Genomic DNA, 27,616 nt, shown 5'->3' on the forward strand with positions numbered 1-27,616 from the left:
GCTAGAATGCTGCCTCAAGTTAGCTTTTAAGCAATGCCATCATTCCCACCTTGGGCAGCTGACCCTCAGCAGTACTGTGGTAACCCAGATTGAACAGCAGCTGTTTTTTTTCCACCTTTACCTATCAGTGAAGAGACATGTTGATGACTAATTGCATAATTGCAAATAAATAAAAACTTACTCTAATATTCAGGATGTCAGGTCTTTCTTTAGAGAGACAACAGACAGCTGAGGAGGGAGAAAACCTTCTGGTAGAAGTTTTCTTGCTTCCCAAGTGAGGTTGTGGCACCAGGGAAGCTGCAGCTGGAAAAGAGATGCTGGGTCTCTGTCTTTTTAAGACTCAATTAGTCCTTTCCTTACTTTTCTCAGTCAACTGTTTTACCTAAGCCAACTTTCCTATAAGATGTCTTTCTAATGTACAGCAGCTGCTGTAATCACTTCCCACCATCTCCTGAAACGTGCAGATAAATTGGGAAATGCAGAGGATAATTTGAGAAGACACTATCCCATCGCAAATCAGCAGCCTCAAAAACGGACCCTGGGTCTTGTCCTCCAAAATAGTATCTGAGAACTCATGAAGCAAATTTCTATCTGATAAAGCTGACATTGACAAGTGGCCTTTAGCTGACACTGTAATGGGACAGAATTTCTAATAGAAGGGGTATTTCTAACAATCTACTTTTTTTAAGTGGGATAAATCAAGTTAAAGCAGATCCAACTGAAAAGCTAGCATTGTAAGGGAAAATGATCTCATGACAGGCAATTGGGATCCATAAATGTTTTAAAAATAAGGTCAAAAATTCATTTTAAATAGGCCTGCTATTCTCTCATCATCCATTCCTCCCCCCTGCATCCATTTTCCAATTCTCCTCTGTTCTTCTCATCTGTTGCTGGATGAATTTTTTGCTCTCTTGCGCCTTCATTCTGCTTTCTCTTCCCCACAGTCTATTCCTTTTCTTTTTGTAAGAAACTGAATAATTCAGTTTAGTGTGTCTCCATAAACAGACAAAATGTCTCTCTGCTATAGAGCCAGACCCTTTAAAATTCTTTTCCAATTCCATTGTGCTTTGGTTTGTTGTCAAGTTTTTAATCCTTTGGACTTTCTCCACACTCCCCCCCTCTGCCCCTGCATCACCCACCCCCTCTTTCAGGTTTATAACTAGGATAAATGATAAACCAAATTCTGTATGGTGGATCACAAGACTTAAAGTAAACCTCAGCTAGTTAGCCAAAGGACAGGCTGATAATAAGCATAAATATTGTCTAGAAAAATGAATGCCTTTTGTTGTCAGTGTAAAATGAGATTACCCTGAAATTTTCTGACAGCTAGGGAATATTGGGATAAATCAGCTCTAAAAAGGGTTTAGGCATGTGCATACATGCTCATGTCTTAGTGGGACATCAGATACTCAAAGCACTCGTGAAGATACCCAATAAAAACCTAATCCGGGTCTCCCAAATGAGGCAGATGTTTGTGTACTATTATCATAGCTGCAGTATCAGTCAGACTCTGAAAGAACTGTGTAAGAATAAGCTGCAAGAACTTAGTCTCTCTAGGAGCTGGAAGGGTTTTCCACAGGCAGTCTTTTTCAGAGCTTTAGAGTCACAGCCTAATAGCAGATCATGAGAAATAGCTAAGGAGCTGTCAAGAGAAAGCCATGCAGTTAGCATCTGCACTTGTATTTAAGGGCATTTAAATAATGAGGAATTAATCATCTATTTGAGGATTTACTTGGATTGTCTTAAAGACTTTGTACAAATCCAGTTACTTAAAACATCGATTCTTTCCTTCAGGATGGCAGTAAATCCTTGAAACTTTATCTTTTTAATGTACATTCAAGGACTACATGTAACACCAGCCACATTGCAAATAGTTCTTCACCTGTTAGTGACCACAGCAGCTTCACTGTAAAGAACCTCGCCTTAACTGTTTCTAAAAGCCATTTCCTTATTTGCAGATAGGATTTGCAAGCTTGTAAATAACCTAAAGATACAAGAAAACCTGTCTCTGGATCCTGGCTGTGAACGTTTCAATTGAACTAAACCTGTAATGTACTGAGTTTTGTCAGCTCCCAGTTGAGAGTAGGAAAAAAGAATCATGCCTGTGTGTGTTAAAGGCCACGTACTTTATTGTGTGCCTGGCAGCATTCCAAGCCTAAAAATCAACGAGAACAAAGAAAGGAGCATTAATAACTGCATTATTTTTCCATAATGTGTCAAAGGGTTCTGCGCTTCCTTCAGGATGAATAAGGAGCTGTTTGTACTTTTCATGATCAATTAATTCCATGTTCAGGATGTTGCATTTCAAATAGGTTAGGTTCCTAAAACACGCAAACGTTTGTGTTGGACTAGGGTTAGAAACCAGAATTCCAACTTCTAGAATAGTAACATTCCTGTCTTCTAGCGCAATGGGAGAAGCTGACAATTTTATGTGAAACCATATAGCAGAAACTGATGCAAATCCCAGACTTTCTGAGTCCACAGACTATTAGTAGAAAACATTAAATAAAAAGAAAAGAAGAAAAATACAATAACTTATTTAAGGTATGGCTGCTTTGAAAAATACAGATCAGAAGTATTTGTTGTTAGAATACTAATTAAGAGAGTACTCAAAATATTTTATTAGAATGTATGATTAATTTACTGATCAAGAACTTTTTGATTCCAAATTATCTCTGCGTAATGAAGTTTTCAGATTGAGATGTATTACACAGAGCTGTTCTAACTAAGCAGAGTGATTTTGTAATTTACAGGCCAGCTTTTGGGGATAGTTTTGGGGGGAAATTATTTGGGAGAAATTCCCGCCAAACCTCATGTGAAAAATAAACTATTCCAAATGGCACATGCAAGGAGAGCCAAATTCAATTCCATTAATACTAGTGATAAAGAGTGACTTCTGTAACTTGTTTGGAATCATTCCTACTTATACAAAGGTTAGATTTGGTGCAGATTATCTGAACCAGAGGGCAGTCTGAAGTGCTCATGTTTTCAGGCATGCACTTTCTATATGCTCTCATTTACCAGGGGAGTCAGTTCTGGTACCATATGCCATCTTATCAAAGCTCATTGGTGCTGTTTATACCCTGTGAATTCTGTGAATTCCAGAAATTCATCATGACATCTATTCCACAAGGTGCTTCTGCATACAGCTGGGTTTTGTTGTTTTTCAATGCAGGGGGGTGATTCTGAGGATGACAAACACTAAGCATTTCTCTTATTTCATACAAGTTGCTGAAAGAAATCAGACAAAAACATGCAGTGCTGCCAGGCTGTGGCTGTCTTTGCTGGCTCACAGTACTTTGAGAGATTCAAAATGTGAGAGCAATCATGTCCCTTGCAGTTAGGACAGGTTCTTCTGATATTGCCCAAATGGAGCATTAGAGTGGGGCATTGCAGAGATCATGACAGCTGCCACAGATCAACTTGATATGATATAAAGGGCCCTAGAGGTTTTCCATTGTATACATTTTGCCTAATTTGCCAGTATGTTAAGGGAGGCAAGAAACAAATCTCTAACTGATAATTATATTGATGAGGGGAGCCTGTGAGCAGGTAATCCATGCAGTTTAGTATGCTGAACAGTTACTCTGTTTAAGCATATAGCCCACAGCTCTGCAGCTTTTATCTGTTGGCTTTTTATTATGTGGACAGGAAAAATGGGCACAAATAGCCTTTTTGGAGCTAGCTGTAATCTGGCTTGACTGCAGTTCTCAGTAGTAGCTGGGTCTTTGCTTTGGTTTTGGCAAGCTCCTGCCAGTATAGGCTTCAGCAAGTTTCTATCTCCTTGTTTGTCACTCTGTAGACAAGGGGCTGTGTGGCCACTTTCCCTGAGCATGTGTGCACACTCTGCCAAATCTCAGGCCAGCATCACATGGTAAAGCTGCAAGAGGACTGAGATTTTAACACTGACTCTTCTCACATGGGGCTGCCAAAGCCAGTACTCTGCACCTTGAGCCTTCCCTCCCTTACTTAGCCTCAGTGATCCTGCTCTGTGACAGCGTAGTCCCGGCGCCCAGCAGCTCAGTGCCCCATACACCTATAGAATCAAATACAGCTGCTCCTGGGCCGGGCTGCAGGGGAGGGGGGAAAGTTGGCTTCCTTTTAAACTGACCTCCTCTTCCTCGGGCCATTAGTAAGAGGCCTACTTAACTTGTGGAATGGGGCCCCAGTTACAACACTCATTTTTTAATCACAAGACAAATCTGTTATGCCACTGAAATTCAGGTCTGAAGCTAAGCATGCACTTAGCTATTTATTGGATCAGGCCTGAAATCAGGCCTCAAACCCGATCCCCTTCAGGCACAAGCTCTGGCCTTTACTACCAGGTATCCGGTGCATTTGTCAAATAGATGCTGTCATGGTTGACTTCTTTTTCAATTCTTAGTACTTAATTTCCCTGGGTCATGTTCATGTTCAGTGTTGCAGATTAAAAAGAAATCTCCTCCCTAAAACATACCTATGATCCAAAGAGTTGCCTGGCTACTGCTGTCCCAGACAGCACCCCCTTTCCTGAAGATGCCGGTCACTGTCCAGCTCAGCCTGCTAGGGATAATACCCCGCTAAATCAGAGAGTGGTTTGGAGAAAGGACTGCAAAATTTGTTCATTTAACATCAGGGAAAGCAGAGTGACCTCAGTGAGGCAAACAGCAATGATTGCCCAGTGTGTGCAGAACTTGAGGGTCAAAGGCTGAGCTTGAAAGAAGCTGGGTCAAGTAATACAACTATGTCATTGAGGCTGTTAGAGAGCCCAGATCTTGTATTTGTTATAGTTAAGTATGTGACAGAAGCCAACTGAAATAATGGACTTTTCATTACTTTTGATTTCTGGATTGAGTTCTTCTGTTGTATTACTGTGCAGCACTTCTCATTCCTGCAGTACAAGATCTGAGGGAGGCCTTGGCTCTTCTTGAATTTTGCTGAAGTTCCTTGCTGCAAAATGCATTAGCAGAACTGCTCCATACAGCTTCAGCAGTCAGGGTGTCAGTGCTCTGGCTACATTGTTGTCTTGCAGTTAGAAAACCACTAAAAAGTTCAAGATTTTTTCACAGCCAAGGTGTGAAAAGTAATTAGAATGTATCACTGGTGTTGGGCGTTTGCAATTATCTGTGAATATATAAAGGCCCTATTTTTCTCAACAAACAGGCGACATTGCTATAATTATTTAAAATGAAAAAGAAAGTCAGTGACTCAGACATGGAGAGATTGGGTGGATAACTTTATTAGTTCCCAGTCTAAGGTCTGTTGTGCAGATCCTAATCTAATATCAAGACTGCATTAAAATAAAGTACAAAATATGGAAAAAGAGAACTGCATTTACCCCATAAGGATGGTGCTGAACATAATTTTGACTGTTCTGCTCATGGCCAGCTCTCTTCAATGTTCAGCTCTGTCTGGCTCTTAAAAATCACTGGGAAAGGGAGTACTACTGTCTTCCTTCTTGCTCCGTACAGAATCTGACTAGAACATATTCCTCCTATGAGATGTGCTTAGTGTTAAGAAGTTCTGCAAAAGTTAATAATCAATTTAATCTTTGTTTGCATTTGTTTTTTTAAAACTTCTTTAGTGTTTTTGCTTGGTTTTTTAAAACTTCTTTAGTGTTCTTGCTTGGTTTAGTAAACTGAATTTGCAAGCAGAAATTTCCCAATGCAGAATGGCACCATGCAGCCTAATCTGAAGGGCTGATTTTGATTTGATTTTCTTGGTGTGTTTTTGAGACACTAATCAAGGAGTTTTTTTATGTTAAACAAGTGGTTTTGATGCTAAACACTAAGACACATACTCCTGCCTGTGTTTTTGCTGCATTTCCTCATCAGATGGCCTGACTGTTGTGTTAAATGTCATGTTGCCCAATATTAAGTAGCATCATTCCAGCTGAACATGCATCATAATCCTGTGTGATAGGAGTTACTGACTCTGCTGTAATCCGGGTGATAGTGGAATGTCTGCCTTGCAAGTAGAAATAAGAGTTGCTGCCTCCAGGGGTGTCCTGCTGCTCAGGACAGATGATATGTGAATAACCCAGAGTAGCATAGATTTCATAAAGTACTATATCAAATTTAGCATGTAAGTCGTGAATGCATACAACTGAGCAGCAGGTATCTCCTCCACAATGCAGTCTCGTCACCAATTATAAGATCTTTCTAGATTAGGCTATTCATCCATTCTCTTGCTAGGCTGGAATAATGATTGTCAACATTATGATTGCAAATAATGTCCTTCTGTGTTAGGAATGCCAGGGCTGCATGTGACAAGAAACAATGGCAGGATCTCTGAGGGAACCTCGACCCTAGGGAAGCCTGGATCAGGTTATGCTTTCCACCATCAGCTTTTCCAAGAAAAGTCAGAGTAGCAGATACCTAGAGTGAAAGTTTGAAGTTACTGTGTGACCCAAAATGAAGGGAGTCACTTGGATTCAAGAGTTGCTGGTAATGCAGTAAGCATGGTTATATTAAATTATATTCTATAGGTCATAATTTGATGATAACTTCTTCAAGATAAGATAAAAATTTATAATTTGAAGTACTTGCCTGTGCCTTCCATCTCTGGTCTGCCATCATCAAAACAAAGTCATTCTGACAATCTAAATTCACTCTTTCCTGTGCAGTGATTATAGGGGAATTTAGCAAAATGCTATCTAGTGATACCCACCAGTGGATCAGTATGAACATTTACATTTGCGTTTGAAGCTACTTTTTAATGTATTTCTCTTAATTTGCTAGGAAGATACTTGTCAAGTTAGCAATTAAACTGTAATTTGGTCACTGAGGTGTTTACACAGATTAATAGATCTCTCTCTTAAGCATATGCTCCTGGGTTTGCAATAACAGCTATACTGCGTGGTAGCATGACCCCACTTGAGTTTCACACACACATGCACAAAATCAAATTCCATCACATTTTAATGCAAATTTTACCTTTGCAAATGATGGCCTGAAAAGAATGGGTTTCCATGGTAACCTTAGGGAACACATAACCTGTTTATCATAACTTCTCCATGAAGCAAGACAGGGGGTGGGGAACATGCTTTGATGTCAGCTATATTTTTCTGCAGACAGCATTCTGCTCTAGCACATATAGAGAATTTACCAAAATACTTGCGTACTGTCCTAAATGAACTTTTTTTCTGTTCTTAGAAACAAAAGCAGTTGTATGGAATAACACAGGAGGTAACAGGAGGTATCTGCAATTGGCAATATTCAACTCCATTAACTGACCTTTCAGCTCCTGTCTATTGTTTGACAACTAGGTCAACATTTTGAAAGACCAATCAGAAATTAATAGTTAACAGATCTCTTCCATCACTTTATCTTTTCTTGCTTTTCCTCCATGCTTTAAACTTAGCCCTCAGGTATCCCTGCTGCCTTTCAAAGCCACTTTTTTATTTTTTCTTGTTCTTTCACTTCACTGCTGAAAGTACTTCTTTGAAAAATGCCTTGAAATATCTCTGAACTCCTACATTTTGGAGCTACCATGGAAAAAAATATATTGATTATACTTCACATTCGGTGCTGACTTTCAGAGTTGAGGTGGTGGCTCCTGGAGCTGCCATTAGCGAGAGTGAGTTTGATGGCTGTGAGCATCTGTAAGGTTGTATTTTTCCTGCAGATGCACAGTAACTCCTGGCGAAAGGAAAGTATGTCTGCAACATTTTTTTTAAGGTCATTAGGAGTAAGGAACAGATGTTGAGGTTTTTCAGAATGCTGCTTTGAAGTGCCACTTTGGAGTCAACTGACAAGACTGACCCTATAGGCAGTGATTTTTGGGATTGGAACACAGAGGAACCATTGCCCACAGTTACCCATCTGGTATCCATCTGGTACCAACAAACAACAGACAGTACCAAATCACAGAAAAACTGTACCAACTGCTAAATTGGTATCAGCAAGCAAAGAAGGTCACCACCCAACAGCAGTTGCAAGCAGGAGAAACAATGTCTGTAACATTTACAGACTGGTATCTGAAGATCCGGAGGAACCTGATGCCATAGCATATGGAAAGCAATTCCTGTCTCTAAGCCTGCTTATGCTGATGTTGTTTGCTCAGTATTAATCCAGATTTGGGGAGGGGTTTTGGGTTTGTTGGTTTTTGGTTGTTGTTTTTGGGGGGTTTCTTTGTGGTTTTTTGTGTGATTTTTTTGGTTGGGTTTTTTTTGTTGTTAACCATATTGAATTTGCTGTGTGGAGAGCTTTTGTCGTGATGCCATTGAGAGAGTGCCTCTCTTTATTGGCATCTGTGTTTAACAGGATTAAGGTGGATTTAATACCCTGTGCTACAGACTAACCATTCAGATTCTAGGAGTACTGTTCCATAGGGGTGTCAAATCACAATGGAAGGAGTTGAAGTTAACTTTTAACTCCGTGACGATTTACTCTGCAGCTTTTCTTTGATGTGAAGTATTCTTGGGAAGAGCTGTGGCAGGGGGTCGTTTTCCAATTTTACTGCCATCTTCCTCTTCTTCCCTCTGGTCATTTTCCCCCTTCTTCCTCCTTTTCTTTTCTTGAAGCAGTGCACTGGTTTGTACAGTAGCTAAGTGCATAGAATGCAATAATACAACAGTGAGAGATTTAGTGCCTCTAGGTGCTACCCCTTCTACTCTTGAGGACCTCCAGCAAAGCATGATTTTATAGACAATGAAAGGCTTGCTCTCCCCTGTGAAGCCGCCTGCCTGCAGGAAGCTTTTCACTGTCTATTTCCACTACTTGCTCTGCAATTTAGTTCCATGCCCTGCTATTTCCCCCTCCCCTCCCTCTTTTCTTCTCTGACATACACATGCATAGACCCCCTGCGTACACATTCAGCACCAACACCACATGTAGGTAGACACAGCAAAATAGCGTTATCTCAATGTGTGCGTTAAAACGCTCAAAAATACAGCAAACATTTTCATTTTGCCATCCTCATCTTAAATGGAAATATTGATCTGTCCTCTGTTTGCTTTCCAGGTACTGACACTGTCATTTCATTTTCCCTAAAAAGAGCACAAGCTCATAGCTGAGCTGCAAAGCATGGCCATTACACCTTGGCATTGGTGCCAAGAACTCTGCTGACTTAGCTAGAGAAAGATGCTGAAAGCCTGACTTTGAGAGAAAATTCAATTCAATTCACTTCATACAATGTCTCTCATGAAGTATTTCAAAATGCCTTATATCAGGAGATAACATAATGAGAAAATGCTTTAGAGAACTGGATATTCAGATAGCAAGACAAAATGATGCACAACAATGAACTGGAGTAAAAGAAAAGATGACTGTCATTTAAAAGCAGTAATCATCTGGATAAGTAGTCTTGTAAACTAATTACAGTGAGAAGAGAAGCAAAGAATGCAAGACTGGGAAGAACAAGAAGCAGCTTAGTTTCAAACAGGGTAAAGCAGGGGACTGGTTTCATGGAGGGAGAGGAATTACACACAGTATTGTAGAACAACTAAAGGAGATCTGCTTTAGAAATGTATCCACACATATGGGTTGGTACGCTGTATATTGCGTCACAAGTGTATCTCCGTGACAGGTTAAGTTACACTCTTTAGTGGCTGGGAAGAGATTAATTACTTTGGCCTGGTTCAGGGTAAGACCAATTGAAGTGCCTCCTTCTAGTAGGAAAGAATCAATGCTGATGGGTGCTGTGGGTTTTTTGCGTTTTTGTTTTGCTGTTTTTAAGTTTCTCTCTCAACTCAAGGGAAACTTCTGTTTGTCTCTAATTTGAGAATAGGTTTGCAAGTGAGGGTGTTGCAAATCTGGTGCTCATTAAGGACAATTAAGAGATAGAATTAACCAAAACATATTATACAACTAATGGAGAAGGAAGCCACCCACAGAGACTGACACAGGCCAGGAAATTATCTCATTTTGCTTGGTCAAAGGAAACCGTAGTTCTCCAGCACCAGGGATTGGGGGATCGTGGGGCAAGGGTTCAGAAAGCAGAGTATTTTCTTGGTGGGACTGTGTAAAAACACTTTGCAGTTCTGGCTTCACCTCCATCTTTGCTGTTTTCTCTCTCTTTAGTGTTGCAAGATACAGCAAATGCTGAGAGCTTGTTTTCTACAAAACTAAGGCAATTGCCATGTTTTTAAACTGCTATGGGAACAGCCTGTTTCCCTTTTAAAGTTCCCATCTGTGTTTGTATTTCCCTCAGTCTATTGCCTTTATAGAGAATTTTCTGCTCCCTCTAAATCTAAACCATTAGTTTCACCTCCTTGAACAAGAGGTAGGGCATTACTGAGGAGGAAAAGTAAATCCTGAGATAATCAGCCCTGCTTAATTTCACCATGGAACACTGCTGTTTTCAGTGTTCCTGGTGTTCATTGCATAGGGAGAAGGGACAAGTGACTCTGAGTATGTACATTTGTGTGTGAGCATGTGTATGTATATGTATGTATCTTGAGAGAGAGACAGGCAGAAGGGGAGCATTTAATTGCCTTGCAATCGGACCAACCAAGTAGTGTTCTGATTGCATACAGCTGATTTTCTAAGTGAAAATCTTCAAACCTATTCAACAGCAAAACCAAGATCATCAGTGACTCTGGAGTGTGTGTCTGTGTTTCTTATAGGGAAGAGGAAGGTTGGTTTGATTACTATCTCTTTTTTCCTTTGGACAAGGGTGTTTTTCTCATCCAAGGGAAATGCATTCTAGCAGCATGAACATAACTATTAATCAACACTTAAGTGATAATCAGTGAATGAAAAATAATGACCAGAAACTGATAATGTACTTGCATAGCTACTTCGGTGCTTTTTCTTTGAGATCATGCTCTTGCATTTTAACATGAACAATTCTTATAAAATTAGTGCTGATATATTCCAGTAGGAAGTGATTTAAAAAGCCAGCACTTACTTTTCACTTGAAAAAAAATACTAACAGGGAATGATATATTAAGATCTGCATAAGTAATGTTATAAAGCTACCTTGGTAGTCTCTGAGATAGAGTCTCAGTTTATATGAACCAATAATATCTTATAGATTTACTTAAGAGGTGAAGATGCAAAAATCATCACTGGAATGCTGTATTCAAATGTGTGAAGACATGTTCAGGATACAGAGAGATAAATGTTTTTCCTGTGTATTTTTGCTCAAAAAGGAGATGGAGGCACCAAGACATGCAGGTATATGTTAGCTTTGGGAATGCCTCCAAGAGGAATCAGATGCTGTTGAAGTTAAAACAAAACTCCCCTCAGTATTTAGCATGCTTTTCTGAATCATGGCCAGGGTATGTGGTGGTATCCAGCAGAAACCAAGGCTGTGTGACTCTCCTAGTGAGCAACACCTTGCTTTTGTTCTTCAAGATGTTTTTTTGACGAGCTTTGTCATGGTTCTAATACTATCAAGTGTACTTTGGAATAATCTCAAAACCAGATTAGTGTAAAATGCTTAAAGTAAGTGTGTGCTTAAAAAAAGATAGCACAACATTCCCTGGGACTGAGCCCAGAAAGCAGAACTTTAGGAGACTGCAAGGTCATGACTTGGTAATTGGGCCATGAACAGGCATCTAGAGCCATCCATTGATTCACCTTTCCAAATTATTTAACCTGTGTTTTCTGTTGACACAAATATAAAAAAGTTCATCTGCCACACTACCCAAAACAAACTTGAAGACATTGGACCATGATTTGAGAAGCTCTGACAATTGTAGTCCTGAGATATCTGTAAAATGGAGCAGGAACAGGTGTCTCAGGATCTGCTGGGAAGATACTGCTTCCTTCCTTATTCTTGGGAATAAGTTTGTTTGTAACAAACAAGTTTGTAACAGAGAAGTTGAAAGTGCTCTTTCTCTTCAGTGGTGGAGGTGCTTTTAAGAGCTCCTGTGGAACATCATCTTGGCTTGCTATCGCAGCTAAGAAGAAAAGCACAACTAAGAATATCAAAAAGAAGTATTAAAGGTGCTGTCTTATATCCAAACAATGGTAAAGCAGTACCAATGGGCTCATAGAACATTAGACTCCTCTTCGAGGACTACTTCTGCCATTAAAATCAATGCAACTTAATTAAAGCAAATTATAGATAGATACATCTATAAATAAGATATTAAAGTGCGCCGCTGAATATGATAATTGCTGCATATTTAGCAATCAGCGTGTGTGTTCTGCTTTTGCCAGGAGGGATTTCTTTCAGAGGAATCAATGGAGCTTTATTAAAAACCATCTAAATTAGAGGGAGAAATGATGAGTGTTATAATAGCGCGAAATCACTGTTTCAACTTTCATTGCAAAACTAGGAAAGCAAAATATATCCCTCTTTGTGAATGTATGGAAAACATCAGGAAAATTCTTTTGAATTGTAGACAGTGGTAGAATTTTTAATCTTTACCTTTTTATGCAAAACAAAAAAAAAACCTGGATGGAAGAATCCTTGCTTTCTGTGGAAATGCTGGACTCTCCAAGGGTGGGGTAATGAGGATTTCACAGCAGTAAGGAATTAAGAAGTCCCCATCAATCAATTTCCTCTATTTCACATGGACCATCCAGTTCACTGCCTTACATCTCCTGCCTCTGTTTCAGCAGCTAAAGAGAGTTAGCAAGTCAAATTGTGCTCTTAAATTTCACTTGCAGTTCCCAGAACCAGGAAGAGTTGAAATGCAAAAAATAAGTCAGTTAATTTTGATGCTTCACCTGTGTACGAAACATTGAGACCAGGGTGGGGAATAAATCCACTTTTACCTCTCCATTTTTCTTCAGTTTTCACTTAATTGAAAACAAAAACCAACTGTGTCTCAGCAGAGGGGAGACCTGAGGGTTAAAGGGCAAATTCCGTTATACCACAGCTCTTTTTGGCATGCTGAATCTCAACCCATGTGATTAGAAACGCTCACAGACAAAAGAAGAGCTTTGAGAACAGAGGTCAAAACAGCATCTGAATCAAGTCCTTTAGCAGATGATCACAAGACTATTGAAAAATGCACTAAGCAATGCAGCAGTTCTATGTGTCATGTTTATACACAGACTTTCAGGCAAAAAGCAGAAGTGGGTGGCATTTTCAAAGCACTTGGATTGATGGCAGAGCAGAAGCTTCAATCTGCAGCCTTCCTGGGGTGTCTCCTGTCTTATAGTGCATGTCAGTCCTATAAAATACAGTGGTAGTATCCTGCCATTTTTATGGGTAGAAAACCACAGTGCACAAGCTCAAGTGACTTTTCTGAGCATACAGAGTGAATAAGTGAAAAAGCTAGGAGTCCCAGGACTCCAATCTTCATAAGCTTTTTCTGATATCCCATAATTTTAAATAAGTCAGGTGTGGCTCAAGTGGAGTCAGCAGTGTTTTGCCCTGGATTCACAAACATGTAGCTAAAATCCCATCAGCCTTGAGGAAGTTACATTATTGCTACTTACTTAGTGAGCAGAACACTGTCCAAATTTTCTTTCTGATCTTAGTGATAATTGAAATGTTTGAAGGAGGCTTATTGTTGAGAATTTAGGAAAAAAAGGGCTGAAAAGTAAAAGGATAATGATACTTAGCATATGAAGAATTAATACTCCTGAATACAACACCCACTGAATATTTTTCTGTTTTAAAAGTACGAAACTTTTGACTCTGAGCAGAGGAGTAGCTGGTTAAGAAGTTTTGAAAGATTTTTTTTAACCAACTGACCTCTGCAATGCTGATGAAGTTTTCTATATGCAAGTCTGAATACCTGCAGGAGAGGGAACAGCAACTGCAACTGTATGAGACAGCCAACCTAAAAATGTCTCTGCATCATTTATTTTCCTTATAAGCAGTATCCATGGTCTTGGGTTTTCACTGTGCTGGCTTCACTCAGGATGGACATTGAGCAGGGAGTCAGGTGGGAATTCGTGAGAAGAAGTAGAGCCCCGGGCAAAAACACACTGTCCTGCTGAATTCTGCTGGTAGGGGCAAGGAGTTGTTGCTGATTTCTATTTGCAGTGTGGTAGCTCTCACCTTGAGCTGTGTGTGGATGCACAAGAAAAAGTAAATTCTGGTCTCATGAAGTTTAAACTTCGAAAAAGATTGCTATAGTTGTTATTTTTTGTACCACAGCATCTGTCCAGCCCCTAACACCTTGACCCATAAGGAAGGGGCAAGGGAGGCTTTTCTGCTAGCAGCTAGAATTGTAGCCTTCAGCAAATGCTCCAAGAGGAAGGCAGTGTAAGATAGGTGAGAGGGAATGAAATGCAGGATCTCCTAGGGAAAAAACAGTCACGTGCACTTTTCTGTACAGCTTTCTCTTCCCTTAAAGAATTGTTGTTCTGCAACCTCAGAATTCTCCTGTAGGCAAATTCCAGACTTACTCAAGACACCTGCCCACAGGTATATTCTATTTATAGCTTAAAATTTATTTGCAGGTGTTTGAATGCTCTAAGATATTTGTTTCTGGCTTGATCTATGCTGTCCTTCAGTCTACACTTCTACCAGCCTGGTTCTTCTGCTGGGAACTGTCAGGGGTTTAATTAAGGATGCAGAGTTGTCACAGGATATTTTCTGAGAAGAGATACCTTTCTATCACAGAAATCTTGTTAGCTAGTGAAAATTATTGTTTCTAAAAAGAGAGGCTTAAACAACAGAAACATAAACTAGCCTTGTGTAAAAACCACCTCTGGCACACAGAAAATCCTGACTGTTAAGGCGTTGAGTTACATGGAGGCAGTGTCTTGCCAGTTTTTCTGGTATCTTGTCTCTGAGTGTGGCCACTGCTGTGACTGGGATTCCCAAAGGGGCAATTAGGAGAACAGCCTGCTGGTGCAGAAGTTCTGCTCTCCCATTCAGCTCTCCAAGGCCTTGCCTTTCTTCCACCTGCCAAGGACTTTAGTGTCTCCTGCTAACCAGATGTTAGTTGGTTTGATTCATATTTGTATTTATTTGTTTTACATTCCACAAGGGCCTTGGCCATACCAATACTTTGCAACAGTTACATTTCAGGAATTGTTTGCTGTTGTTTTTTGATGAAGATAGTGTTTTCTTTCCTCGATTTAAGCGTGCTGCTCTTTTAATTGCACTGATAAGATGATGGCTGTTTCTGTGTTTATCTCTGCCCATTACTTTTGCATATTCATGTTTTGCTTGTTAGTTGAGGCCGCTCTTAAGAGATGAACTGTTCATAATGATGCCACTTATTTAAGTTGATGTTGTTTATTTAAACCCTAAAAATACAGGAGCATATTTTGGATCATTTTTTCTGTTATGCCTCACCATGCATTTGTGAAATGTGTATTTCACCTGCTGCTATGTTCTCTATTGATTGGGGTGTTGGTCTCCTAAGCTCTTCCAGCTGCCTCTGTAGGGACTCAGCTGAGCACTGCACCTTCTGTCAGCTCCCTTGCTGGTCACCTTGTGGTCACCACCCATTTGGCTTTGACAGCACTTCCAGGTTTTAATCCTGTTTTATTAAGATAACTGTTTCTTCACCTAAATATTATTGTTGGGATTATTAACTGTGTGTTAAAACTTTCACACCTGGTCTGAGGGCCAGCTGCATATGTCCTGTTTTAGGAAAGGAGGAGAACTTGGAATATTTTGATCTTACTAATTAGTACATTTCACACCGATTTTTAGCTTAGTTTGTTGTAGAAGGCAGCAAAGGAACCCTTTGCTTTGACTCTTTCTGAAACATAAATAACTTCTACTGAGGAGGTGTTTCTATTTTCACAATTTCTCTTCTCATCAGGGTAGTGTTTTATTCCAGGCACCATTTTGGCACTCCAGGCTGAGTGATGATACGCTTTTACTGTCGCATGGACAGATGGAGAAGGAAAATCAGAAGAAATGGCTGAGCCTTTAATTAGCTGTGCAGAGCCAGAGCATGCTTTTCCAGTGCACTGGGGGTTTTATATAGGGTGTGGAGACTCAGCCGCTCGATGGATCCAAATTAGCAAAATTGTGTATCCGCCACCAGGGTGTTTCTATGGTAACTGTCTCTCAAATCATATATACAAACAGACCTGGCAGGGGCTATTGCCTTCTATTTGGTCTGCAGGAAATCATCAAAAAAGGGGTGTTTTCAGGCTGAAAAAAGGCCTTGTGATGTAAATATTTTTTACTTTTGGTGGTTGGTATAAGTTTTGGGATTACTGCTTGATGCTGGCACAATTCTGGGTGTTTGTGTTTTTTCATGTTGCCTGGCTGCTGTTACTCCCTTTAGGTGTGAGAATGCAGGAAACTCACACCACTACCAGACTCGTGCACATAATTAATAACCTATCTAGAGCTGCACAGGTAGACCATCAAAAACTGCATGTTTTTGTGGTGAGAGACCAGATTATACATTTGTTTCTTTTCCCCTCATTCTTCTTCATAAAACAGGAGAAATCTGGAGGGTCTTCTCTTACTAGTGTACCTGGGAACTTAAGGGAAATTATGAACCTGATGAAATTAGTAGTGTAAGAGCAGCCAAAGTGGCTGTGACTTCACCTAAGTGACTCTATAAAGTCTCTCTGCATGTTACTTTTTCTCATGGAAAAAAATGAATGAATGATCCCTTTAGCCTACTGCCCTCTTTTTGAAATGTAGGACAATTATTGTTGTTTTTGCTCATCCAAAGTCAGTCGCTGCTAAAGCATGGGTCATTTCAAATCAGAGGCGTTTCTTTCTTGTGGCCAACAATTCTGTGAGGATGCCTTTCTGTTTTGAATGAGATAAAGGAAGCTTGCAAGAGGCCTATACTAAATAATTTTTTTCATTTACAGGTATCTTGCATGTTTGATGAGTGCCAAGGCGCATAACAAAATTTGTCTGGAATAATTTCTCAGCCTGCCTAGCAGCTGCAAATGATACTTCCTCTCTTTGTATAGGACTCAGTTTATGTAATGTACACAGAAATGCTTTGTAAAGGTAGATAACACTTAATACACCTGAATGCACAACTTTTCTCATTGCAGTGGTTTATCATCTCTTCAGTGAAAATGGTGTATTGTGCATAAATTACAGGACTGACAGAAATGTACTTTAACCTGTAGAATGCAAAAATCATGTTAATTTTTGTTTTCTCTTTTCTCTAATCAGGCATTTGCCAAAAGCTTGGTGTGATTTATTACTTTCTTTTTAATGAATTGTTAAAAATGTTTGAAAAGGCATTAAATCTTCCTTTCTGCTATTAATCTGTAAAAGGGGAAGGGGATTTTAAATGGCCTCTTAGTATATTGCTTTATAAAACTGCTGATTCTAGCAGCACCAGAATAGGAATACATACTAATGTAGGAAACACTGAAGGCAGTCAGAGGCTCCTCCATTTATGGAAGAAAAGACTAATAGCTCCATTTTAACAAGGCTCTTAACACTTTGGGCCATCAGCAGGCATTGAGTGAAATTGGGAGAGCTCCTGTGTGCTAAAAGCATTGAAGTTCACCGTTTGTACCCGGTTGGAGCCTTCCTGATAGAATTGTGCTCCCCAGCCAATGCCCGTTGCCATCTTGAACACAAACCAAGTAGCGCTGGCATTTTGGCTGAGTGCACTAATGCTGCACTTTTGAAATGGCACCAGAGCATCATAAATGCACTTAACTCCCAGCTGGATACTAAGCTTTGCAGGGGCGTTAGGGAAAGTTTCTGGATTCATGTTAAGAATAAAAGAAAACCTGTTTGTATCATATTTTATGCTAAAGCAAAACAAGCTAGTGGAGGGGAAAAAAGCAGACTTGGTACTAAGATGTTAGCTTTGATTCAGGTAGTTATGCCACAGTAATCAGAAGAGGTGTGCTTAGTTAGATGATGTCCTCATGTTACTGGATTCCAGGAAAAAGGCCAGCCAGGGAAGAAGAGAGAGTATCCCAGCTAGTAGGCAGATGAGGGAAAGGTGATGAAGATTGTACCTGCTCTAAACACTTCTTTGATACAGAAGCCTTTCTTGTTAGCAGTGATAAGATTAGGTATGGCATTTGAAGCTTCTTTGAGCCCCTGCCTTTCTTTTGTTGATTTTGGCATGTTGCAGCATCATGTGTTCTCTGCTTATCATTTTGAGATGCATTGTTAGTAGCTGGGCTGCATAATTGATCTTCATCTCTAATTACTCTCCTCTCCACAGGTGCCTGGAAAAGGTCCAGATGGGAGCTCCTACAATCTTCACTTCGAGGGGGTGGAAAGGCAGTATGCATCCTTACCCAGGTACAGCACCAAGCCTCCTTCCAATGGGGAGGGAGGGCAGCCCACAGCTGATGTCCAGCTCTAACATGAGAGATTATTCTGCACTTTTGTCTTGTCATCTTTTGCTGCTGATTTACTGCCATTTTATACCTGTACTATTAATTTGGACTTTTGAATTTTTAAAAAACAGGTCTCTCATTGAACATGTCAGCAAGAGTCATGATCCATAGCTAGAGAACATGACATTGAGGGAGCTGGCTCTGCAAGAGTTATAACAGGTCGTAGCAGGGCATAAATGACTGAGTTTGTAGTGATATAATCCCAGCTGGCATTGACAGAACATTGCTGTGGAAAGCTTCCACTACAGCAGCCACAGCTACTGAAGTCCCACTGTTGCTACAAGGGCTGTCTGACTGCAGTCTATTCCATGAGAACATCTCTGTGCTTTTACTAAATGCTCTGGATATGTGAGTGAATTCTCTGAGGGCTTTTTTTAATTTTTAATCCTTATCAACTGAATGAAGAGTAATTCTAGTCTGAAACCAGTGGGGTATAACAAAAAGGAAGCATTTCAGGGATTTCAGCCCCATTTCTATGGGAGTTCTAATAGCAGAGTATAACACAAATCAAGCCAGAAAGGGGAGTGAGAGGATGCTAGAAGAGATAGTGGGAAGCAGGGAGAAGAAAACAAAAACAGAAAAATATTCTCCATTTAGAATTAGAGGGCTGGGCAAGTCCTGGGAAACACGGTCCAATCCACTTCTTGGACCTACAGGCAGGCTGATTTGTAAAAGCAAAGCAAAAATAGGTATCTATAAGAAAGAAGAGATTTTTTTATTGTGAAGTAGTGCTGGCACTTAGGAAATCGGTGAATTCTTTCTTTTTGCTGCTTCTTTTTCTACTCAGCCATTTACATTCAAAGGTGAACACTGAAAGATTGATTGATAAATATGTAATGCTGTGTCCAATTCCAGACAAAAATACAACGAATATTTTGCTTTTGTTAACCAGAATATAAAGGCTGTCTCACAAGGCACTGTTGGATGTCTGTAGGCATTTTTAATGTATATGATTTCTAAACCAAAGGATGTGTCTGCAGTTTACTTCCTGCCTTTAAATTATATTTATCAGCCATTTTTTCTTGGGCATTCATCCTATGCCGTAGCTGGCTTTTCTGACAGAGTCCTGCTTTCCAACAGTGTGTCTTGCATGTATTTCCTGGCTGACTGTGGGTGTTTACTCTTCTGGGTAAATGGCCATCATTTTTTTACAGTCCTCCAACACTCCTGTTTCCTCATCATGTTTCTAGCAGTGATTTTTGCATGTTAGTTAGGTGTACTTTAATTTTGCACACTCCTTTTTTATTTATTTTGAACATTTATTTTGTTGCCATTTTGTTGAATACTTCCTTGTGGATTACAAGAAAGTAAATTCATAATTGGTGCTCAGTGTAACTCTCTACAGAAATTTTTATATTTATATGTCTTCTTTTATTCATTTTCCCTTTAAGAAAATTAACCATATTTTTTCAGGTGTTGTAAACTGAAAATTTCCCAGTGAAGTAACTTCCATAAGCCAGAATTATTTTGATTTCGCCAGTATTTCTTTCAAGGGGAATGACCAGAAGTGAGCACTACAGATGTAGACATGCCCTTGTTTTATGTAGTAAGCATTCCCTGTATCCCTTCTGTCCTATTCTTTTCCAAACTGTGCTGCGTCCTCGGCATGCTCCCTAGGTGTATATACTGCTCATCTCTACAACCTGTGCTTTTGTGGGGTTTGGTTGGTTTGGGGGGTTTTATTTTGGGGTTTTTTTAGGTATTTTTTTTAAGTAGATTTATCTGAATAAGATCATGAATTTTACAGTATTGTTCCCCAGACCTCCATTTAACTTGCTCCAAACACAACTCTCCAGCTCTTAGAACAGGTTTGAGTATTTAACTAGTGGGAAATCTCCATTGAAAAAGTCATCCAAATATTCCCTAAGCTTTTGAAGATCACTGTGAAAGTGTCCTTTCTCTCTGTGCCTAAGGAGATTATGCTGGAGAGTGAGAAGACCTGCACTTCAGCAGGGCTGTTTGTGCTGCTCAACCCAAATATTTACACTGCTGCACGCAAGCCAAGCTGTGTCTCCAGAGGGTTTCCACCCTGGCAGGAGCAGAGCTTTGGGATATCACACACCCTTGGGCGTGCCTACAATTCAGCAATCGGCTGCTGGTTTTATACTTCAGTTTTGTAAGTTTTGCAGTTTCATGTTACTGCAGTAATTAAGCCCTGGCAGTCACAAATGACTCAATTGTACAGTGAAGTCTAAATCCAGATGAAGGGGATGCAGTCTCATTGCCAGCCACTAATGGAAATGAGTGATTTCTTTTGTTCTCATGGCTGACTGCCCAGGAGTATAGAGGAATCCAGGTAAAAACCACCCATTTGCCAACCAATTCTCGGCGGTGGAGGATCTATGAAAACTGCTGTAATGAGCAGCATTATTTAAAAAAAAGGAAAATAAATTAAGAGAAAGAGACAGAAATGTAGAAAGAAATGAAGAGGTAGTATTTCCTCAAAAGAATAGCTTTCTTCTCTCAAGCATTTTAGTATTAGTTCACATTTCCTGCCCTTGAGTTTATTCCCCTGCTTTTGTGCTGTCCTCACTGTGGTGAGGCCACTGAGCCACACTGGTACAGATGCCATATGGAGCTGTCTGCATACTTAGCCATTTAAGCCCAGTTTAATAAGAGATACTTACAGAGGCTTCAGATGAGGGTTGTAGATGCTTGGAAACAAATTCCTGTTGCAATATTATGTTGAGTCCAGGAGGATGTGACCTTTGCCTGCCGCTCTGGTGTGGCACACACAAGGAGGGAGAGGAAAGCGCTTGGACTGCAGCCAGTTTCACGGGATGAGGAGATCTGTGCTATGTCAGGAGTAGCTGGGACCAACACAGTGAAACTGTTCTGCTCACCTGAAAGCCACCAGGACTCATGCCAGTGTGTGTGGGCATGGAAAAATCAAGTAAGAGAGCTTTGGTCTTCCTCCCCACCAGACAAGAAGGAGGAATGTTCGCCTAGCAAAATCTTGATCAGTGTTTGATGCCCCTAAGACACTGTCCCGTTCCTTTGCAAAGGCATGCATCCTGCATGAAGTCAGATCTGATCATACCTGCTGCTGGCTTGAAAAATTCTAAGCTTTGAAGCATCATTGTGGCTTTGTCTTTTTTTTTTTTTTTCTTTTTTCTGTTTTTTCTCTGAAGCTGTTAATTTAAGTCTAGATATTATGGGCCAAATTCAGGTGATACAAGTCTGTATCAACACAATTTGAGGAATTCAGCTGTCAGGTGTGCTTGTCTTTTCAGTAGGTGCAGCAGCAAATTACTGTCCTGGTCTCACTGAAGTAAGTGATGTCCTTTTTTCCTTTGAGTGGAGGATCTGTTCCTGTGTAAGGTTATATGTTTAATTAAAAGGGGAAACAGGAGGCAGCAGCCTTTGGAGAAAGGCTTTCTGTCTGACTGGTCTAAGGAGTGGTGAGCTGAGCTACATAGTTAAGTTTCTACATAAAATAATGCCAGCCTGTAGGCTCACTTTGGAAATGTCTACAGAGGCAAACATCTGAATTAAATGATAAGTGGCTGTGGCAGCAGAGTGGCAGGTCTTCATCTCTCATTGCATTGTGCTGTTCTGTCTGCAGAAAAGCAGCAAAGTGGGAGAGACAGAAATGGGAGGCTTTGCAAGAGAGATACAGTTCTTTGCACTCAATACTTATGTGTTGCCCTGAGGCTATTGCTAAGTAGTGCTGAGTAGTAGTATTAAGCAACATTAAATCCTTCTGCTTAGGAGAACGTCTTGATTCTTACACATCTTAAGCCTCTTCTTTTGGGAACAAGAGCAGGGCCAGGTTGTGGGAGCCAGAAAAACATTTGTATCTTCTAAACTATTTTTAATGCGTACTTTCTTGATGTAATTCAGAATATTTTCCTGATGGAGCTATGGAGCAGATATGAAGCTGAAGCTGCTCTGTTTGTTCATAGTTCTATTTTTGAGCTTGCATTTATGGAAGTCTGTCTTAATGTAAATCACAGTTTTGCTAATGGCAGCCTTGTTTGGAGAAGCCTCATGTTGAAGGACGCATTGTTTTCTGTGGTGGTGGAAAAGCTGGCTGTGACCAGAAGCAGACTGACAGGCACTGGGACAGCAGTGGTTGACAAGATGAGTGGGGATTAGAAAGCTCAGCCATCTTTCCGATAAGAAATGCTGATTCCAATGGAAAAGTAGTACTTCAGACTTTCTCTGGAATTATCGTATTATTGAAGAACACATTTATGTCAAGAAAACAGGGAGAGCCAGAAAGGCTCTGAGAACATTAGAAAATAACTGCTAGCATGGAAAAATGAGTTCAGGCTGTGTAGGTGGATTCAGCTCTGTTGCTGTGGCTGGGATGAGACTGCTGAGCAAACTGCTAATTTGCTCACAAGTCTGTCTTAAATGTAACATGCATCCTGAAACTGGGAAGCTTGGAAATGGATTAAGGAGCCAGCCTTGCCATACAATGGCAATGGGTAGTTTTCCCATGCTGGAAGCTTCTCTTCAGGTTGACCATGCAACTTGCATGATGTGAGAAACAGATTTGTGAAGGATTCTCAAAATCTGTCTGAAAGCTGTCAGAGTCTTGTACCTTTGTATGCAAACTCTACGGTGTGCTGACTTAGAAAGGCTGTGGAATAGAGATGGCATTGTTGAGAGAGAGATTGAACTAGAAACAAGTTTCAAATGGTGGCCTTGCAAAAAGACTGGATATTTTGGAGAATTAGAACTGTTAAAGATGCATTGTAGCAAGACCACGTGGGGTAAAATATTAGAGGATTGGTGGAAGAAGTATTAGCAGCATTGTGAAGCAAAAGCTAATGGGCTGAAAAGCATTTATAAGGTATTATAACCAGGAAATAGGTTGGCTTCTGATAGAATGGCGTTGAGTTTTACATCTCTTATGTCTCACCCTTTATTCTGATAACAGAATAAAATCTTCTAAAGTGCCTCTCTTTTGCCCTGTCTCTGTAGAGCTGGGATTTTCCAACACACTTCTTAAAGCAGTAGCTGAAATCAGAACACTCTCCATTTCTAGGTATAATGCCAGAAAGGACACACATTTTTGGTCACCTTGTCTGAGCCCTCCAAAACTTTCTACATTTCTGCGTCAAACTAAATTTCAATTTTGATCCATCCCATTACTTTTGTAAATGTCTTTACAGAAGCATCTAACCTGGAATTAGAATGTCACATTGTGGAGAATTCATTACATTCTTTGGAGGTTAATTATTTTACTGCTTAAAGAGATTATGCCCTTTTTTTTCCCTCAAAGTCTGACATTACCCCATTTCAATTTCTAGATACTGTGGTAAATATTTTTTCTGCTAGATTTTAAGAGCCAAGCCTGCAAAATTCCTTCCTTGGAGTATTTCTGTGCAGAGATCATTTATGTTATGTTTTCACCTTCCTTTCAATAAATTAAATAGATTGAGCACATAGGTCTTACACTGTAAAGCAAGAAAATAGCATTGGCTCATGGGGCCAGAGTAGCCGTGCAGTCAATTTAGGAGGTAGACTCTAGAATTGAGCAAAAACATTTTGAGCCCTTCAAATCAAAAGTAAAGTTTTGGTAATATCTGTGTCCTCAACAGATAAGGTTCCTCCAGCAGAAGAAATGGATTACTTAGCATGTTTCATTAGCTGCTTCTTGCACTTGAATGTTCTTGCCTTATTTTACTGAGTTTATTTCAAAATGCAAGATTTCTGTAATTTAATTGAATCCTGAAAACATCATCAGAAAGTGACTTGACACAAATCACGAGAAAAAGTTAATTGTCTATTAAATAAGACTCATCATTCACCATTGTCTAGCAGAATCTGAAATTAATATACTGACATTACTTAAATATGTATATAGTGTATTCTCTTGGTTAACAAAAAAGAAATCACAGTTTTAGTGCAGACTATAATTAGCTGTAAATCAACTTGTCAGAGCATTCCCAGCCTCTGGGAATTGACTAGCCAAGGACCACAGATAAAAAAGCAAGGTTTAAAATTAATTATTTAAATCAAAATTCCCTGCATGCTGGTTTAAATCACAAGAATTTATTTGTTTTGGGGGTTTTTTTTTGTTTGTTTGTTTGTTTGTTGGTTTTGTTGGTGGTTTTGTTGTTGTTGGGTTTTGGGTTTTTTGGGTTTGTTTTTTCTTTCTTGCTTGGAATCCCTTTGATTGAACCTACTCCATCACTTGAAAATCTGTCCTCTTTCTTATTTTGTATACTTCATTTATGTTCCTGCCTGGCATACAGCAGTTTGTGTCACAGCATTGACCCTGCAGTGCAGCCATGGTTCTGGCCATCAGCTGGGGCACGTCCCACTGGTGCTGCTGTTGACAAGTGCCATGTGATGGCACAGGGGTTCTCAGTGACAGTGTTGCTCTGTCCCATCACACAGCTGCTGTTCTGCCAAGCTGTCTTCCAGACCCCTTCTTGGTGCTCGGACACTCCTTGGTAGCAGCTTTGCTCTCTGTCTCACTGTTCTCTCACCAGCTGGCTTCATTACATGGCTCTACTGAAACTGTGATTCCCTCCAGGTTTTATTGGCCCAACATGGTCCTTTATGGCAGGCAGAGTGACAATGCTGATGCAGACTGCAGGGAATAAATACCATTGCTGCCTTGCAGTATTGCTTAAATTGGAGCATTGTTCACCTGGCTAAAAAGAGCATCTGCAGTTACACTCTCTTGGAAGGGGCCAGGGATGCCAAAACTTTAATAGCAGTGAAATAATTTATCAACCCTGTCCAGAATCACCCACATCTTAGTCTGTCAGTGAAACCACGTTACTGGACATACATTGCACAACTACAAGGTGAGCGTGTTAACTTCTGGTGCATAATATAATACCCAGGATTTTTAGTAATGCCCAGGATTTTCCTTCCAAAGGGGTGAAAAACAGGTTGATGGGAAAATACAGAGTAGTTCCAGGTGCCTGAATAAAGTCCGTATCTCCCTTGTTTCTTACACTGATTAAAATAAGAGGAGATGGTCAAGGGGAATATTTGAGAACCAATTGTAAATGGTCTTTTTTAATTTTTGACATAAATCATATATTTTTTAATATTCCCCTGGCATAACTTCAAAACTAAGAAGACTTAATAATTTGGTGTCTTAAACAGGATTGGAAATAAGTAGGGTGAACTTAAAATGAATGGCCCAACTAACTTCATCACCCTAGTCATGTGAAATATAAATAATATTCAAACAGTATATTCTGCAGTATACTTGATTATTAACTTTCTCTTCTGTTTTAATCATCTAAAGTGAATTCAGGGATATTTTTTAATATGATTTTTATTTTGACAGCTGTGCTTTTATTGAAAATGCAGCAAAACCTTGTCTATCTGTATCTTCCAGTGTGGTGATCTCATTACAAATGAAATATATGTATGGTTTTAGTTGGATTTTGAGTGCTGGCAGGTGAATTTAGAATCAGTTTTAATGGAAATACTGGTCAAGGACCTCCAAGATATGTTGCAATAAACCAGCCAGGATGAAATACAGGCAAAGAAAAAAGATCATTGTTATATGCTAGAGCCCAAGCTTGGGAACCAAGCTGATGTTCTTGTTAGATTAGCTTAAATCCAATTTCAAACAGTTTTAAGATTTAGCTAACTAATTTTTCTTAACGCTGGAAGGTACTATAACTGATAACTGTAGATCTACCCAGGCTCTAGGAGGTGTCAGGGAAATCGTTGTACATCAAGGCCAGAGCCCAAACCACTGCCAGGACAGCAGATCTGTGGCACATACATGCCGCAGAGAGCTGGAAGTGCTCTGTTGCAGCTTTTTCTGTTCCACCTCAGTTTCAATCCCTTTGCTCAGGTGTGCCATGGTACCTAATATCATCTCAGTGCCATGTGTGAAGTGTGAAGACTTTATTTCATATATCATGTCAAAATACATTTGTCCAAAAATGTGGAGAGTTCATAAATAACCTGTGTACACCTTCTACAGGGAGAATCTCAGGGATTAAAAGGCAGAACAAGTAGGAAAAGGGTCAGTGTACTACAGACCTTTCAAAAAATAGTCATGTGTCTTTAAAGACTTGACTGAAAGGAGGAAAGAAATTTGTAAACAGGATCACAATTTCAGAAATCTCTGCAGTGAATAGAAAAGGAAGGAGATTTAGTTGTAAAACATACCTCCAGCTTTCTAATAAAATAGAAATATCACTTGAAATGAACATGATGCCTCCACCCAAGCCAAATTAAGTCTAAATAATGAAAAAGTATACTTTAGAAAGTCAGAAAGGTCAAGGTTCATGACATCAAATCATGGATTGCAGCTGGCAGGCCACCTCTATAATTTCCATGGGAATAACTAAAGAAAATTGACTAAAGAAAATGCCTGTAACAACTGGGACATAGCTTGAAAAAAAACCACTAAAAGCCAGATGTCTCAGAAGAATACTTTGGAAGTGTAGAAGGAGGCAGACAGGGATGGGATTTGTCAATTTTCCTAATAAGTCAGTCAACTCCTCATAGCAAAAAGCCAGTTAATGCAATATGGAATAGTTTAAAAGTCAATTAATATTTTGAAACTAAGCAGCCAGCCTTTTTGCAAGGAGATACTATGCCGACTAAATAAAAATACTTTCAAGTGTCACATTTACAGAAAACATGGATCTGGTATGAATTTTAGTGTATAATCAGGCATAAGGACCTCCCACTCAAACTGAGGGCACCAAATTATGCTTAAAAATATGGGAGATGGAGGAAAATATTGCATTTGAACAAAAGGGCTTGAATTAATATTATAAAATTTAATGAAGTCTTGGAGACATTGCCTCAGAAAAGAAAGCTGTATTAACTATGCCTCCAGTGAGTAAAAGAACAAAACAAATGTTAGGGAACAAAATATTAATGAAAGAAAAAAAGTGTCAGTACAAAATGGTTAGGTTGAGATGAAGGATCTGTGGAAAAAAGATAAGTGAATGCAAATTAGGAAGAAGATTAAATTAAAAACCAAAAGCATATATCCCATAGAATGCATCAACAGAGTGATGTGCTGAGTGAAACCTGGGGAATAAGATGTGTGCTCCAAAATGCAAATACATCCATTGCATTGTTAAGATGGATATTGAAATGGCTCAGGAGACCAGCAGACTGGGAAGCTCAGCTGGCTGCTTTGTAGGTATGGATATTTGGAATAAAAATATTGCTGCTTATGCTGGGCTGTAATTCAGAACTCATCAAAAAGTGTGGGCTCTAGGCTGCAAAGGTGAGAAAGAGCATGGTGAAATAAGACAACTCTGCTGCAGTTCTTGGCTTAGGCTTTCCCTTGATAAACACATCCAGAGGTGCAGCTGAAAGATGGCTGTCAGCAAACGTGCTTTAAAAACACCTAACAAAGGAAAAGTGTGGGAAGCCAACAGTATCAGGTGTAAATATGTATTATTTTTGAGGATGTTGGGTTAGGAATTTTTGAGCAAGCTTCCTGCAGCTCTCATTTTTGTGTGTGAACCTCCTGTACGCTGTGTCATTGCTCAGCTATGCTCCTGTGAGCAAACAGCAGC

The 27,616-nt window shown here is 39.8% G+C and overlaps 1 protein-coding gene across 4 annotated transcripts in view; it reads left to right on the forward strand.

The window, feature by feature from the left end:
* PARD3B (par-3 family cell polarity regulator beta) overlaps window positions 1-27,616 on the forward strand; it is a 391,710-nt gene that overhangs the window by 342,493 nt on the left and 21,601 nt on the right. For all 4 annotated transcript variants that reach the window (XM_063162314.1, XM_063162315.1, XM_063162316.1 and 1 more), the window contains one exon: window positions 17,963-18,042. In XM_063162314.1, the coding sequence (XP_063018384.1) occupies window positions 17,963-18,042 (80 nt within the window). The remainder of the gene's footprint in view (window positions 1-17,962; window positions 18,043-27,616) is intronic.

The sequence above is a fragment of the Melospiza melodia genome, chromosome 8, assembly GCF_035770615.1.
Source record: "Melospiza melodia melodia isolate bMelMel2 chromosome 8, bMelMel2.pri, whole genome shotgun sequence".
NCBI classification, from domain to species: Eukaryota; Metazoa; Chordata; class Aves; order Passeriformes; family Passerellidae; genus Melospiza; species Melospiza melodia.